Below are 14,013 nucleotides of genomic sequence, written 5' to 3'. Positions count from 1 at the left end.
AGCTTTCGCATATTTTTTTTATCTCTTTTTTTATTCTTTTGTATCTTAGACACTGCATCCTTCATTAGATTGACGCCGCAATATTTCTACACATCAACTAAAAATTCATCACGGAGTGGGCCTATGAAAATTAGACCAAACACCCGTTTTCTGTATGCATGACGCTTTTTTTTCCCTATTTTGTGATATTTTCAAGTCCCGCCAAGGCCAAAAAAAATCAAAAAAAAAAATCTCAAAAGATGACTGGACAGCATATGATAACCGCAACGAGATTCGAATCCGCTGACGCGGACATGGCACTCAGAAACGCTCACCGCTATGCTATCCTCCCACCTTTATTTATTTTTGCGATATAGATTTATAAAGGGCTAGGATTTCCATATATGGCAAATCCCATCTTCGCGCGTTACTTTGTCATACTTTTCTCTCTCTCCAACTGCAACAGAAGAGAAATAATTATTGATTCTGGTAAATAATGATACTTGAGTGTAAAACAGCGACACTGTTGCAAGTGTAAGCGACGGTGACATGAATAATTTACCCAAGATTTTTGAATTGAATTTATCTGTAGTACGTACATGGATATGAAGATTAAAAAGTATACAAAAATAAAAGAAAACAGCAATGTACGCCACTGCCGAGGAATGAAATGTGGTTGCGATTAATGTCGTGATCCCAGATCCCCAAAGAAGCTTAGCTCTCAATAGCCGTCGCTCTCAATTGAGTCGCAGAATTTAAAATTGGATTTTTAGGAAATACAGTGGATTATTTTCTCAATCGACTTAAAATTGCATCTAAAGAAAGTAGATATAGTGAAACCAGCATGAAGCGGCTGTCGGAAAGCAGGCTTTTGAAGCGTGCTTAATATTTTCAGCATGAATCCAGGACTGATCTGAGCGCTCTCTTTTTCTGCGCTGCTTATAATCGTGTGTCACTTTAATTTCTCCAGGTGGTGATACAATTGGTTTCAAGTCTCTATCGTGACATTGAAAATGTGAACTGCTTGCTCTTATTCGACAAGGTTTCAGTTACTATATTATAGCATTCAAGCAGTGTAGATAAATGATATAGGGAATTTGGTGCTGTTCATAAAAAAAATTCTGTCGAAAGACAATGAAATACACGTGAAGCGAAACATATTCAATCGTATCATTGTATGAATTCGGAGACGACAATCTGATATTAAAAAAAAACACGCATTGGTGTGTGGATCAGGAACGGCCATGGTCATTCTCCAAAAAAAAAAGTTTATCATCGTGTGTTCCCTTTTCCCGAGCGTAAGTAATAAGATCATGTAAATCTCACCAGTTGGAAGGCAAAGCTACCCAATATGTGACGTGCGAATTTTCCTTTTTTTTTTTTTTTGCTGTGTTTTCCTTTTATTTAAGCAGTCGAAATGCAACTAGCTCTCGATTTCGACAAGTTGAGACAGCAAAATGAAGATGTGCCTGTAATGAAATCACACAAGTTCAGAAATCCATAAACATATATAACTGTTTCGCTTTCAAAATAAATAATCATATAAATGAGAGCCTGCCGCAGAACTTGCAGCTTCTACTCAAGAGCGGCAAGCAAATGCAGGGTCATCTGATTAAAAGAAAACACTTCCTTTTTGTATTTGCCAGCAGTGGCTGGAAAATTATGGAAGTGTGCCGGGCAAAAAATTCCTTTATCATGAAAAACAAACAGGATTATGATATGATATTATTCAATTAGGAATATTCCAAGAAATCCTAACTGAAGCTTGTGCGTGGCAACTATCGGTTGAGCTCTGTTCTTCTTCCGTTGCTTTGGTAATAATATGTATACTGGACAGGACGTAACTAAAGTAAGGGGATCAAAAAGGGAGTACTTTTTTTCGTTGAGTTGAGTGTAACCGACGCCGGGCGGAGCTGGGTTTAAATGGATTTTGCAAGCGGGGGTTAAAACACAGGCCTCAGAGGGTTTTTTTTTCTTCATTTTTTTCTTCTTCTCTTTTCTTTACCAAAGAAGCACAGTTGTGGCGTGTCGCTGATGACTGATAACAAACTTTACCCTCCCATTTTATTGCCATAATTCCGGAGCAGTTATTGATGTGTCTTCTCTTATCTCTGTCATAGGTCCACTGGCTGCGGCAAACGACGAACGACGAACGGAGCGACCCAGGTACACACCAGGGAAGACGCTGTGGTATGACAAAGAAGGTCTTGTGGTTTGACAGGGAGGCTCTGGGCATCATTTAGTGGGCTGACTAGGAGATGGAATCTCCTCTTGAGGCCATGGGGTGCATCCTGCGGAGCGCGACCTGCCGAACCACAGGGAAGTCTCTCTGTGATGTCACGGAGGAGCCCTGGTGTGAACCACTCTAGGTAAGTGGTTGGCTAACTTTTTTGGGTCTTTAGCGTTGACACACATCCCGGTTGGATTAGGTAAGTGGTTGGCTAAAAGGCTTTTTTTTTGGGGGGGATGTCTTTAGGTTAGGTTGACGGCGACATCCCGGTTTTTCGATTGGTAAGTAATTTTTTTTTCTTTGCTTCTTTTTTTTTCCCATTCTCGTTCTGTCATCTCCTGTCATCAACGTCATTCGCCACCTGCTTGCTGCTTTGGTTCCCTGGTCTCCACACCGACAATCAATTCAAGTCTGTTTCACCCGCTGGCCGCATCGAAGTAATCAGTCATTGACCGCTTTTTGGATCATCCCTTTCATATGTATATTCCATTGCATCAATAAATAATGAGACTTTTTTTGCCCACTATTCAAGACACCTTCAAATTAGTAGCCTTTCAAGCCATTCATAATGTAAACTTGTTTTTTGCGGACACTCATCATGGCTCTTACAGATCACATGCATTTTTGATCTCATTGCTTGGTGCAATATTGCATTTTTGATTTCATTGCTTGGTGCAATATTACATTTTTTCAATGAGGTTTTGATGAGGCTTTGGTTGACTGGATGACACTGTAACGTGATGTAGACACTAGACGATGACGATTCAATGATTCCCAAGGTAGAATATTTTCTGTATGGTTCCTTTGGTTGACCCTGTTGTATTGACATACATCTTTATTATTGAAAGAGTATTCATACAGACCTCTTAGCGACTCCTGTGAGTATCCACGAGCCAGGTCATTGCATAATCAATCTTTAAATCATACAAATCATTTCTATCGGCGGCACCCTTTTTGAAATATTGTGTTATATTCTGTTTTGTCTTCTATTCTCCAAGACTGCATTCGTGTGTACCCTTTTTGATCTACTTTCCGGAGATACAAGTGAGTATGAGGCAAGTGGTCCCTCTACATTTTCAAAGTCATGGGAGGCATCAAGTGTCTTGCCTGTTAATCTTTGAGGAAAGGGTAAATTTCCATAGCCTTAAACTTATAGAAGGAGTTGAGATTTTCGAGGGTTAAATATAAAGGACCGCTGATACTTTGTACTTTTTAAAACAAAAAATGTCGGTTAATGACATTGGGACCCTTTTACTCTCTGATATCGCTTTCACAGATGTTCCCAATAGCGCAACACGTGGTTTGAATATGCACGAAACATATCGCAATTAATCAGCTCTCGATGGCTCTGCATGTCTCTATCATTCATTATACCTTTGCATATAGCAACAGCACGAACTCTTAAATATCAAATATAGATGGCAACTATGAAATCAACTGGCCGAAGTAGAGATTCTATTTAGACGCATATAAATGAAAACTAGCACATGCTTCTAATGCGAGCAATGCATCCAGTTTTTCCTTTCACGAAAAACAAAAAAGCTTCACTCCAAACAACATTAGGTTCCTTGTTCAATCCGATGTAGTTAATGGAGCATTTGTAGATGAGGCCGACATGCCCAGCCATTGATTATATAGAAAATGTAAGCTAAAAGAAGGAATGCATCTCAACGTCATTTCGATAATACATAATCAGACGAAAAAAAAGGGTGTTATAGTAACTAAGCAAATGTTTTGGTATGTATTGATTAAATAGGATTTCGTTTTTTTTTCTTCTTCTATAGATCACTACAGCTAAAGGGGAATTGAAAAAATACATGAACTACAGTTTAAATAGTTTTTAGTGTACAGATGTATGTAATGAGTATAAAAAAGTGTGTTGAGACAGGGTAGAGAAAAATGCTAATCAGAAAGAATATATAAAAGAATGAGAGTGTATTTAGTTGGCGTTCAAGGATTGTTGATGCACCAGTTCGCTGTAAGTGCCATTCAGTTTCAGAAGTTCCCAGTGAGTGCCCTGTTCAATGACTCGGCCGTTCTTCACAACGCAAATCAAATCGGCATTCTATACAAGAACAAGAAGAGTTAGTGTCCATGTTGCAAAAATCACTCCAAGCAATTCAACAAATACTGTACCTGAATAGTGGATAAGCGATGAGCAATGGTAATGGTCGTACGGCCACCTTCCTCAAGAATGTTATCAATGGCGGCTTGCACCAGCTTTTCGGATTCACTGTCCAGAGCGGAAGTAGCTTCGTCCAAAAGAAGGATCTTAGGCTTGCGGATCAACGCACGAGCAATGGCAATACGTTGCTTCTGACCACCAGACAACTGACTTCCTTTATCACCAACACGGGTATCGTAACCTTGGGGTAGACCGATAATGAAATTGTGGATATTGGCCGCTTTACAAGCGGCTTCGACATCGTCTTGGGTAATGGTCTTGTGTTCGTCAACACCAAATCGAATATTGTCACCAATCGACATATCGAACAAAACGGGTTCTTGACCGACCAAAGCCATGTGGCTGCGCAAATTGTTCACACTGAAAGCCTTGACATTGTGATCGTCCAAACGGACCGTACCATCGAGAGGATCATACCAGCGTTGGAGCATACCAATAGTGGTGGATTTACCGCAACCCGAGGGACCGACGAGAGCAATAGTAGTACCGGCCTTACCATGCAAGTTAAATTCACCACTGAAGATAGGCACATCGGGGCGCGAAGGGTAGCGGAAAGTAATATCCTTAAAGTCGACTTCACCCTTGACCTTTTCAGTTTCAATGCCTTCCAGATCGGGATCGATGCTGGGAACACGTTCAAGTACAGCAAAGGCAGCGAGAGAAGAAAATTTAGCTTTGGCAAAGGTTTGGGTAAACACACTGGCACGTCCGACACTCTGGGCGGTAATCATAATCGTCATCATGGTGGTGAACATCTGAAGGAAATCGATCTTTCCATCGCTCATTAAACGGATACCAGCATAGAAAGCAACAGCATTGGTGTACACAGTAATACCCTGGTGGAGACCGTAACCGAGGGAAGCAGTGATGGCCTTGCGGCGAGCGAGTTTGTGAGGATGATCGGTGGCCTTGTAGTATTTTCCTTCAAAGAAAGGTTGCTTGTTGAGAGCACACACCGTACGGATTTCTTTGATGGCTTCACCGGCGACTTCACCACTTTGCTCGTTGGCTTTCTTGGTCACATCTTCGAAACCACGATGAATCTTGGATTCATAACCGGTGGCAAACATGATGAAAGGAGCCATACACAAGATGATCAAAGTCAAAGTCCAACTGTGAACAAAAGCAATGACAAGACCTAACCAAAAAAAAAAAAAAAAAAAAAAAAAAAAATGGAAGGGGGGGGGAATCAGTATCTTCAAAGCTCCGAATAAACAGCTGTAGTAATGATTATTATTACTTACCAACAATGCCAGTAACAATGATTTGGGTGATATCACCCCATGTCTTGGTCACCATTTCGTTGACGTTCTTGGCATCGATAGCGAGCTTGGAGGTCAATGCACCGAGACTGTGTTCTTCTTCATCGAAATAACCGATTTCCTGTCTCATGTAAGCACGGAAAATGGCGCCTCGAAGACGTTTAGTGTAACGTTCACCGGCGGTTTCGAAACTGATGACTTGGGTAGCAAAACCGAAGAGGGCAGCAATAGCGACGACGACGAACAAGAAGGCATACAAATTGGCACCCTGCATAGGACCAGGAGCAATGGCAGAACGTCGACTAGGATCGGCGCTCATGATAAGGATGTTGATGACTTGAGCGAGAATCAAAGCGAAACAAGGGAAGACAGCACCAGCGATGGCCGCACCAGCCACACCAAGAGCAAGTAAAGGCCATTCCGGACGCATTTGACGGAGAACTTTGCCGATAGGCGCCTTTTGTTTCTTGGCCAACTTCTTTTCTTCCTTTTCCTTTTTAAGTTTCAACTGGAAAGCATCGACAGAAGAACGGCTTGTAACCTTGGCAAGATCCAATGATGGCGCTTTTTCGGCAATAACCTGGATATTTTCCACGGCTTCCACTTCTTCTTTAAGCTGAACGGTTTCCTTGAGCAAGAGTTCTTCGTCATCAATTTCTTCTTCCTGGTGACCGACTTGTTTGGTAGCAATTTCTTGTTTTCGGACCAAATCGGCGTACACACCATTCAATGCAAGAAGTTCGTTGTGGGTACCCTGTTCAATAAGATCGCCTTGCTGCATAACGACAATCAAATCGGCGTTGCGAATAGTGGACAGACGATGAGCAATGACAATAGTAGTACGGTTGGCCGCAGCAGCATCCAAAGCCTTTTGCACCAAGCGTTCCGACTGGGTATCCAAAGCAGAGGTGGCCTAGACAACATGACACAAAAAAAAAACACCAGTTAGTTACGGAATTATTTCATCAAGCATGTAGGACAGAAAAATTCTTACCTCATCCAACAAAAGAATGGAAGGATTCTTGAGAATGGCACGGGCAATAGCAATACGTTGTTTTTGACCACCGGACATCATACCACCGTGTTCACCGACCAAGGTATCGTATCCATTAGGCAATTGAGAAATAAACATGTGACAGTTGGCCTTTTTACAGGCGTCGACAATTTCTTCAGGAGTCACCTCGCGCTGAACACCCATGAGCAAGTTTTGACGAATCGTCATATTAAAGAGAACCGGTTCTTGACTGACGACACCAATCTGGTCACGGAGCCACTTGACATTCAACGACTTGAGATCGCGGCCATCCAAAAGCACTTGACCAGCCAAAGGATCGTAGAAACGCTGGACCAACTGAACACTTGTGGATTTGCCAGAACCTGAAGGACCCACAAAAGCGACGGTCATACCGGGACGAATCTTGAGGGTGAGATCCTTCAAGATGGTAATGTCGGGACGTGTGGGATACTTGAACTGAACATTGCGGAATTCAATTTCACCTTCAAGCTTCTCAGGGATGATGCCTTCGGTGGAATCGGGATCAATGTCAGGAACACGGTCAATGGTCTCAAAGATCTTGTAAGCGGCACCGGCGGCACTGGAAACGGCGGACAAATTGGGAGGCAACTGCAACAGAGCGATGGCGCCCATGATCATGGCAAAGAACACCACCATGACGGTGGGACCTTCAATTTCACCTTGCATGGTAAGTTTAGCACCATACCAGAAAGCCAAACCATAGGTACAGAAGAGGACAAACATGAAACCACCAAAACCGAAGCCAAGAATGGCACCACGCTTGATACCTGTAGCCGCGGCCTTTTCCAAACTTTGATCGTAGCGACGGGCAAAACGCTCTTGCAGCGAGAATGAGTATACAGTGCGAATACCGGCAAACACTTGTTCGGCCACGGCACCGGCTTCAGCATACGAAGTCTGCGTCTTCAAGGTATATTTGGTAATGAAATAACCCATGGCACCACCGGTACCAGCGAGGATAGGCATGGTGGCCAACATGATCACGGCCAATTGCCAGCCCTTGACAAAAGCAACGACGAAACCAGAAATGAATTGAGCAATGGCGGTGATAAAGAGACCAAACTTTTCTGAAATGCCGTCTTGAATCAGTTGAGTATCGGTGGCAAGACGCGTGGTCAGGGATCCTTCTTCGGCTTTATCGAACCAACCCATATCTTGACGAAGAATGGCATGGACGTACATGGTGCGGATGCGGCGGGTTTGGTTTTCACCGGTCAGCACCCAGAAACAGTTGGCACAGTAGGCGGCGACGAGGACGGCTGTACCCATATAGACGAAAATCAGAATCAAATTCATGGAAACATCAAGCATAGCACTAGGGTTGGTCATGGCGGTGCTGGAAATGCTGCCCAGCAAATCACCAAAAATGACAATCGTAACAGGCTGGATGGCACCAATACCGGCGGAACAGATGATGGCGACGAAAATCATGAACAAATCCCGCGGGGTGGCGAAACGGAAAAGTCGATAGAGAGGAACGGCTTTTTTCTTCTCTTTCTTCTTCTTTCCATCCTTCTTCTTCTTGTCCTTGTCGTCGGTGATATCGTTATCGTCGTTGCTATGTTTTTCGTCCGTCGTGAGTTGTTTCGTAGCGAAGGTTTCGGTAAGGTGACTTTGGGAATGTTTCTCATCAATATCAGATGACGGTCTGTCGGGATTTTTGGACGTGCGTTTCTGGTCTTCTTGGATCGTATGACTCGTCGATGAAGACCGCGACAAGACGTCTTGATCCGTTGCGGCCATTATTTATAGTACAAAAGGGAAGGGCACAACGAATAAAGAGGGGAAGATAAAGAATTCTCGCTGGTAAGAATTAAGTTCACAGAAAATATAAGGAAGAAGAGAATGTCAGGGAAAAAAAAAAAAAAAAAAGGAAAAAGAATGCTTGTACTCCTGAAAATCTGTGAATTTGAAAGAAGTAGTCTGGCAAGGAAGGAAGGTGGGGCACGCAGGTATTTATATTCAGATCAGAAATTGCAAAGATTTTACGTGTATCCAAAAAGAAAAATTGCAGAATATGGTAACCGCAGCAACCGGGACTTGGATGGCCGGTAACCGAGCCAAGCAAATCACTGAAAACTGTAAAAGCGCGCAAGTAATTTTTTTTTTCTTTTCTTATTGGAAATAATCATCCTTTTACGGATTCGGCACCTTTTCCTCACTTTCGCGGTCCCGAGTATACTATACAAGCGATGTGATTGGCTCCACCCCTGATTTTTTTTTTGTTTTCTATCTCTTTTCCGCCACAGCGTTCCAATTGATTCATATTTCCACGTGACCTTCCGATTCCGCTGAGAGAAAAAAGAATGGGCGGGGCGGGGCATGCGCCGAATTTTCTTCAGAGATCAAATCCAATATTTTGTGCACCTCATTACGACGTGAATGCACTATTCAACAGTTTCAGGTCGTTCTGTGCCGTTTCTTTTTCCAGAATAAGCAGTTTAATCCGTTGTCTAGGGAGAAAGAGTCATATTAGGGAAAATCCTCCGTGTATCCTTTGTAAGGAAAAGGCTTCCATGTAAAAAAGCAAAAATGTGCATACCTATCCTTATCTTGTATATGCTTCGGCACCGATGCCGTGTATTCAGATTTAGTAATTCGCGCCGTCAATTTTTCCATCTCCTTGGAGATCTTGGTTAACTTCTTCTCCAGAAGCTTCTTTTTCGTCTCGACCAATTGAGTCACATCGGCACCTTTTGCGGCCGCACATTCCAGCTGAGCGCGTACGACCGCTTGTGTGGGGACGAGGATTTTGAGATGATCGTCAATAGCTTTTACGGTATACCCTTCGAGCGATGAGTCAACCTGACCCGTGAACGCAGTTTCACCGTAAATAAGAGGATACAGCAAAAAAAACACACAATATGGTTTGACTTACCTTGGCATCCAAAATGCGTAGTTCTGACGCTTTGACAAGGTTTTTGATTTCTTCAGCGTACAATGCGAGCGGCCCATCGGACGTAACCAATCCCGGGTTATCGCAATAGATAATAAAAGGTAATTCTTTACTAACACTGATTTGATGGCCTTGGCGCAACGACCGTGATGCATGAATGATGGCAAGCACAATCTATTTCCATTTTTGTTTACAGGCATTTCAAATGGGTTTCGCTTTTGTTCTTTTTTTCTCTTTTTCTTTCTTAGTCATCCTTTTTAAGTAATCGAGTCTTACCTTGAAATGGGATTCGACTTGTTCACTGTGCAAGTGTGCATACTGATCCGCGGCCGGGTACGCTTCCAACATGATGGAAGGGGGTTGGGATTTGACGTGTGTACAAGGTAAAATAGACTTCATATGTTGCCATAATTCCTGTACAACCATATTATTCGACATTTTTACCATTCACAAACATTGTTATAAAGACCGAACTGTTGATGTTACCTCTGTGATAAACGGCATCAAAGGATGAGCTAATCTTAGCGATGTATCCATGCACGCGTGCAGAATATGTAACGTTGTTTCCTAATGCAGAGGACCGTTGGTTTATCCGGAGATGAAACGCACGCTGATTGGAGGCAAATCAATTTACCTTCTCGGCAGCCGCAAGATCAGCTTTATTCAGTGCGGTTTTTGAAAACTCCACGTACACATCGCACACATCCTCCACAACGAATCGGCGTAACGCATCAGCTGCTTCAAACGGACGATAGTTCTCAAACCCGTTCTGGCATCGCGCTACTGCATCGGCCATGCGTGATAAGATGTACCGATTGGCGAGAGAAATATGCGCCGGATTCACTCCTTCCAGTGGATTGCTGGCCACTGCAAAGCCCTCCTTTTCCAATCTTCCAAGACCAAATTTGAATAAATTCCACAACTTATTGCAGAAGTAGCTGGTTTGCACCACGTTATTCATTTCCATGTTAATTTGTCGAGTCTGTGAGACCAGCATGAGCTCTTTCTGTAGCCTCTTGGCATGATCACTTCCTTCGTCAGTTTACTTGCCTGTTGCGTGTATGCTACCAGAGCAAACCGTAATGAATCAGTACCACAGGCTGGTATACCATTCGGATATTCTTTTTCCATATTCTTGATGCTCCTAAAGTACAATGATAATATACAACACGATGAATCGCTGCGATGCAGGAACTTATCACGTTTGGTCGACTTACGTGGCAATTTCCTTTTTGGGCAGATTACTGTGTAATAAATTGTCTTTCATCACGTCCAAGCTGACTCCGTCGATCACATGCAGGGGATCCACCACGTTGCCCAGTGATTTGGACATCTTGCGTCCTTGTGAATCTCGTACCTGCAGAAAAAAAAATGTTGAGAACCCCCCTTGAATACAAAACAACAAACATGCTTTTTTTTTACCATTGCATGCAGATACACATTTTCAAACGGCGCCTTGCCAGTAAAGTGATGCGCAAGCATGGCCATGCGTGCCACCCAGAAAAACAGAATATCAAACCCGGTTTCCATCAATTGCAAAGGATATCGCGGCTGAATTAGGCAAATAATTAGCATTAAAGTAAACTCACCAAAAGCCCAAAAGAAAATTCTTGGCGTAGATGTGCCACTTACCGGGATGGGATCATTGGGATGACCTTTCCATCCCAACGCGGATAACGGTAGCAGACCGGAAGAGAACCATGTATCAAGAACATCCTCATCCTGCAAATGCATGAAAATGATTGCATCAATTGCATATTCTTTTTTTTGCCTTATTTGCAGGCAAACGTAAAGAAAGAAAGGTTTACCTTTTGCAGCTGATACGATGTATTTCTGCCAAATCCTTCTTTTTCCAAAAGCTTCTGCGCTTTCTCCGCGGCAATGACGGAATCAGGGGCCACCACCCAATAGTCTAAATATACATTATAATGGAGATCTTCATTTTTTTTTCATAGTGAGGCATATCTAATTATTATTACCTTTATCTTGTCGTTGAGGATGGTCCATAATAATTTGATAGGCGGGAATCTCATGACCCCACCATAACTGGCGAGAAATGCACCAGTCTTGGATATTATCTAAAATCCCAAATATGAATGATTATCATCTTGGGATGCCGGATCCTTTTCGCTTGTCTTACCTAGCCAACGGTTCCATTCCTGCACATGGTAACTTGGATGGATTTGCATAGCCCCGTTCTCCACCTTTTCCTTTGAAGCGGCAGCCAACTCTTGGCAGCGAATGTACCTATGTTCATTGCCAAATCAGTCTGGTGACAAATCAAAAGACCGTTTTCTCTAGTCCTACCACTGCGGTTGAAGTAAAGGTTCAATGATGTCGCCGGAACGAGAGCAAACAGCGACGCGCATGGCATGTTTATCATTTCTTCCTTCATAACAACCCAACTCTTGAAGCTTCTTAATTACGATCTCACGAACATCAAATCGGTCTTGCCCCTAGACATGAACATCAGTCAACTCATTGCATCCGGCAGTTTATCACTGTTATACTTACCACAAGTTCAGGGAGACCACAATGTTCATTCAGTTTCCCCAGCTTGTCAAACATGCTGACCATGGGTAAATTGTGCCGACGCGCACATGCGTAATCGTTTGGGTCATGCGCTGGCGTCACCTAAGTAAAGAATGAATGATGTTCACTCTTTTAAGTCAAAATTTCCCTTTTTGTCCACTCCATTTTTTTATTTTATTTACCTTAACGACGCCAGTACCAAATTCCATCTCGACAAGCTGATCATCGCACACAATAGGTAACTGCGTGCCCAAGATAGGATGACGCACAAATTTACCATGAAGACCCTGGTGATAAAGTGTGAGTTTAAATTTTCCTTGTTTGTAAACCACATATAAAGAAGACAATCGGGTACCTTGTATCTGGGATCGTTTGAATGGATGGCTACGGCACAATCACCCAGCATGGTTTCAATACGTGTTGTCGACACCGTTAGATGTTGCAACCCATTGGGATCGGGGTCCACAATGGGATACGAAAAATTATGCAAGACACCAAATTCAACCCTGGATTGAATGTATCAATATTCATCCTCTTGTCTTGGCTTACTCCTTTCCTTACCCTTTGGATCGTCCCGGTAATTGCAGCAACGTACGACCTTGAATCTCTTTGTAATCGACCTGCTCTCCCCATCATCCATCGTTATTTTGATGCGTCATCCATGTCTCTACAACAAGGAACGAACCTCAATATCTGAAATAACAGTCTCCAAAGCACAACACCAATTGACAAGTCGGGTTTCGCGATAAATGAGTCCGTCCTCGAACAAGCGAATAAATGCGTTTTGGACAGCTTCAGATCGAGGCTGATCCATCGTAAAGAAGACTTGGTCCCAGTCGACGGAAGCTCCCATACGTCTCATTTGTAAAAGAATGCGATCGCCGTACTTTTGTCGCCATTCCCATATTTCCTTCACGAAAGCTTCTCGCCCGAGGTCATGCCGTGTGACATTACGTTCCCGCATGAGCATTTTCTCAACCACCGATTGTGTACCAATGCCGGCATGGTCGGTGCCTGGAATCCAGGCGACATCGTAGCCGCACATGCGTCGCCAGCGTACCATACAATCCTCTATGCTGACTGTGAGAGCATGGCCAATGTGAAGGGATCCAGTGACATTGGGTGGTGGCGTGAGCATGGTGTAAGAACCTCGCTTTTGATCAGGGTAATAATCGGCACTAGAAGCTTTGAAAAAACCTTGGCTCTCCCACCATTGGTACCATCCCTTTTCCACGGTTTTCGCATCGTACGTGTCTGAAAATTGTTTACGTGGTTTCTCTACGGCTATGCGATCCGTTCGCGATGATCGGGAAACAAGGCTGTATGAAAGTGGCTGTGTTCGTGTTCCGTGACGGCAGAGTAATGCGCATGACTGACGTGTATACAATGATAAAGCGCTTCTTCTTTTAAGCATAGCCCCTGAGGCGGCACCGTACACCATTGCCGATCAGACGGGGAACGCTTCAATACAATAGTTCCACTTGGTTTTCGGACGTTTTCAAATTTCATTCCCCCCGGTTCGCCACAGGCGGGGACTCCCCAGTCATCTTTTTTTTTTCAATTTCAGAGAATCCTTCTACTGTTGTAACTGAAGTTGCATAGAGTTTTAATGCAAAACTTTGCGGGCGTTAATGTAGCTCGCAGCACAATTTATTGACTTCATGACCACTGAGTTCAATTCATCTATTAAGCAGGCACAATCTCAAAGGGGTATGGCTTGGTCAAAGAAGGAAACTCCTGTAATAGTTACAGTACCCACAAGGAAAGCGAACACAACATTGAATTTAGGTACACTGTCTGTAACTAGTTGAATTAACGCCATTTTGAGAGAAAAAGAGGAATTTTGCGTATGCAACTGATTGTTACCGTCGACATAGGAACAGTAATAGGGTA

General features: G+C 43.2%; 2 protein-coding genes across 2 annotated transcripts; both read right to left on the bottom strand.

Moving 5' to 3' along the window:
• Nucleotides 1-3,921: 3,921 nt before the first annotated feature.
• BYT42DRAFT_564908 (P-loop containing nucleoside triphosphate hydrolase protein) lies at nucleotides 3,922-8,654 on the bottom strand. Its single transcript, XM_051567799.1, has 4 exons — nucleotides 6,651-8,654; nucleotides 5,639-6,569; nucleotides 4,346-5,532; nucleotides 3,922-4,274 (listed from the first exon to the last, which is right to left on the bottom strand). The coding sequence occupies exons 1-4, from the start codon at nucleotides 8,433-8,435 to the stop codon at nucleotides 4,149-4,151; spliced, it is 4,029 nt and encodes a 1,342-aa protein (XP_051424286.1). The 5' UTR covers nucleotides 8,436-8,654; the 3' UTR covers nucleotides 3,922-4,148.
• A 128-nt stretch (nucleotides 8,655-8,782) lies between these two features.
• On the bottom strand, nucleotides 8,783-13,687 carry BYT42DRAFT_643877 (tRNA synthetases class I-domain-containing protein). Its single transcript, XM_051572625.1, has 19 exons — nucleotides 12,806-13,687; nucleotides 12,682-12,740; nucleotides 12,476-12,626; nucleotides 12,303-12,407; nucleotides 12,103-12,222; nucleotides 11,896-12,044; nucleotides 11,729-11,835; nucleotides 11,568-11,666; nucleotides 11,397-11,500; nucleotides 11,221-11,310; nucleotides 11,011-11,139; nucleotides 10,806-10,945; nucleotides 10,639-10,732; nucleotides 10,223-10,570; nucleotides 10,075-10,155; nucleotides 9,865-10,002; nucleotides 9,571-9,762; nucleotides 9,235-9,497; nucleotides 8,783-9,145 (listed from the first exon to the last, which is right to left on the bottom strand). The coding sequence occupies exons 1-19, from the start codon at nucleotides 13,559-13,561 to the stop codon at nucleotides 9,064-9,066; spliced, it is 3,207 nt and encodes a 1,068-aa protein (XP_051424285.1). The 5' UTR covers nucleotides 13,562-13,687; the 3' UTR covers nucleotides 8,783-9,063.
• Nucleotides 13,688-14,013: the final 326 nt, after the last annotated feature.

Source organism: Radiomyces spectabilis (genome assembly GCF_025331425.1).
Source record: "Radiomyces spectabilis strain NRRL 2753 chromosome Unknown BYT42scaffold_5, whole genome shotgun sequence".
In the NCBI taxonomy this organism is placed as follows: Eukaryota; Fungi; Mucoromycota; class Mucoromycetes; order Mucorales; family Radiomycetaceae; genus Radiomyces; species Radiomyces spectabilis.
Note: the sequence above shows the minus strand (reverse complement) of the source record. Positions and strands in the feature narration are given on the sequence as shown.

Excerpts from the sequence above, each read along its gene's own strand:
- BYT42DRAFT_564908 (XM_051567799.1), bottom strand. The coding sequence starts at position 8,435 with ATGGCCGCAACGGATCAAGACGTCTTGTCGCGGTCTTCATCGACGAGT. Across the intron at positions 6,570-6,650 it reads CCATTCTTTTGTTGGATGAG|GCCACCTCTGCTTTGGATAC; the intron begins GTAAGAATTTTT and ends CATGTTGTCTAG. Across the intron at positions 5,533-5,638 it reads CATTGTTACTGGCATTGTTG|GTCTTGTCATTGCTTTTGTT; the intron begins GTAAGTAATAAT and ends TTTTTTGGTTAG.
- BYT42DRAFT_643877 (XM_051572625.1), bottom strand. The coding sequence starts at position 13,561 with ATGGTGTACGGTGCCGCCTCAGGGGCTATGCTTAAAAGAAGAAGCGCT. Across the intron at positions 12,627-12,681 it reads TTACCGGGACGATCCAAAGG|GGTTGAATTTGGTGTCTTGC; the intron begins GTAAGGAAAGGA and ends CATTCAATCCAG. Across the intron at positions 11,501-11,567 it reads TCCTCAACGACAAGATAAAG|ACTATTGGGTGGTGGCCCCT; the intron begins GTAATAATAATT and ends ATGTATATTTAG.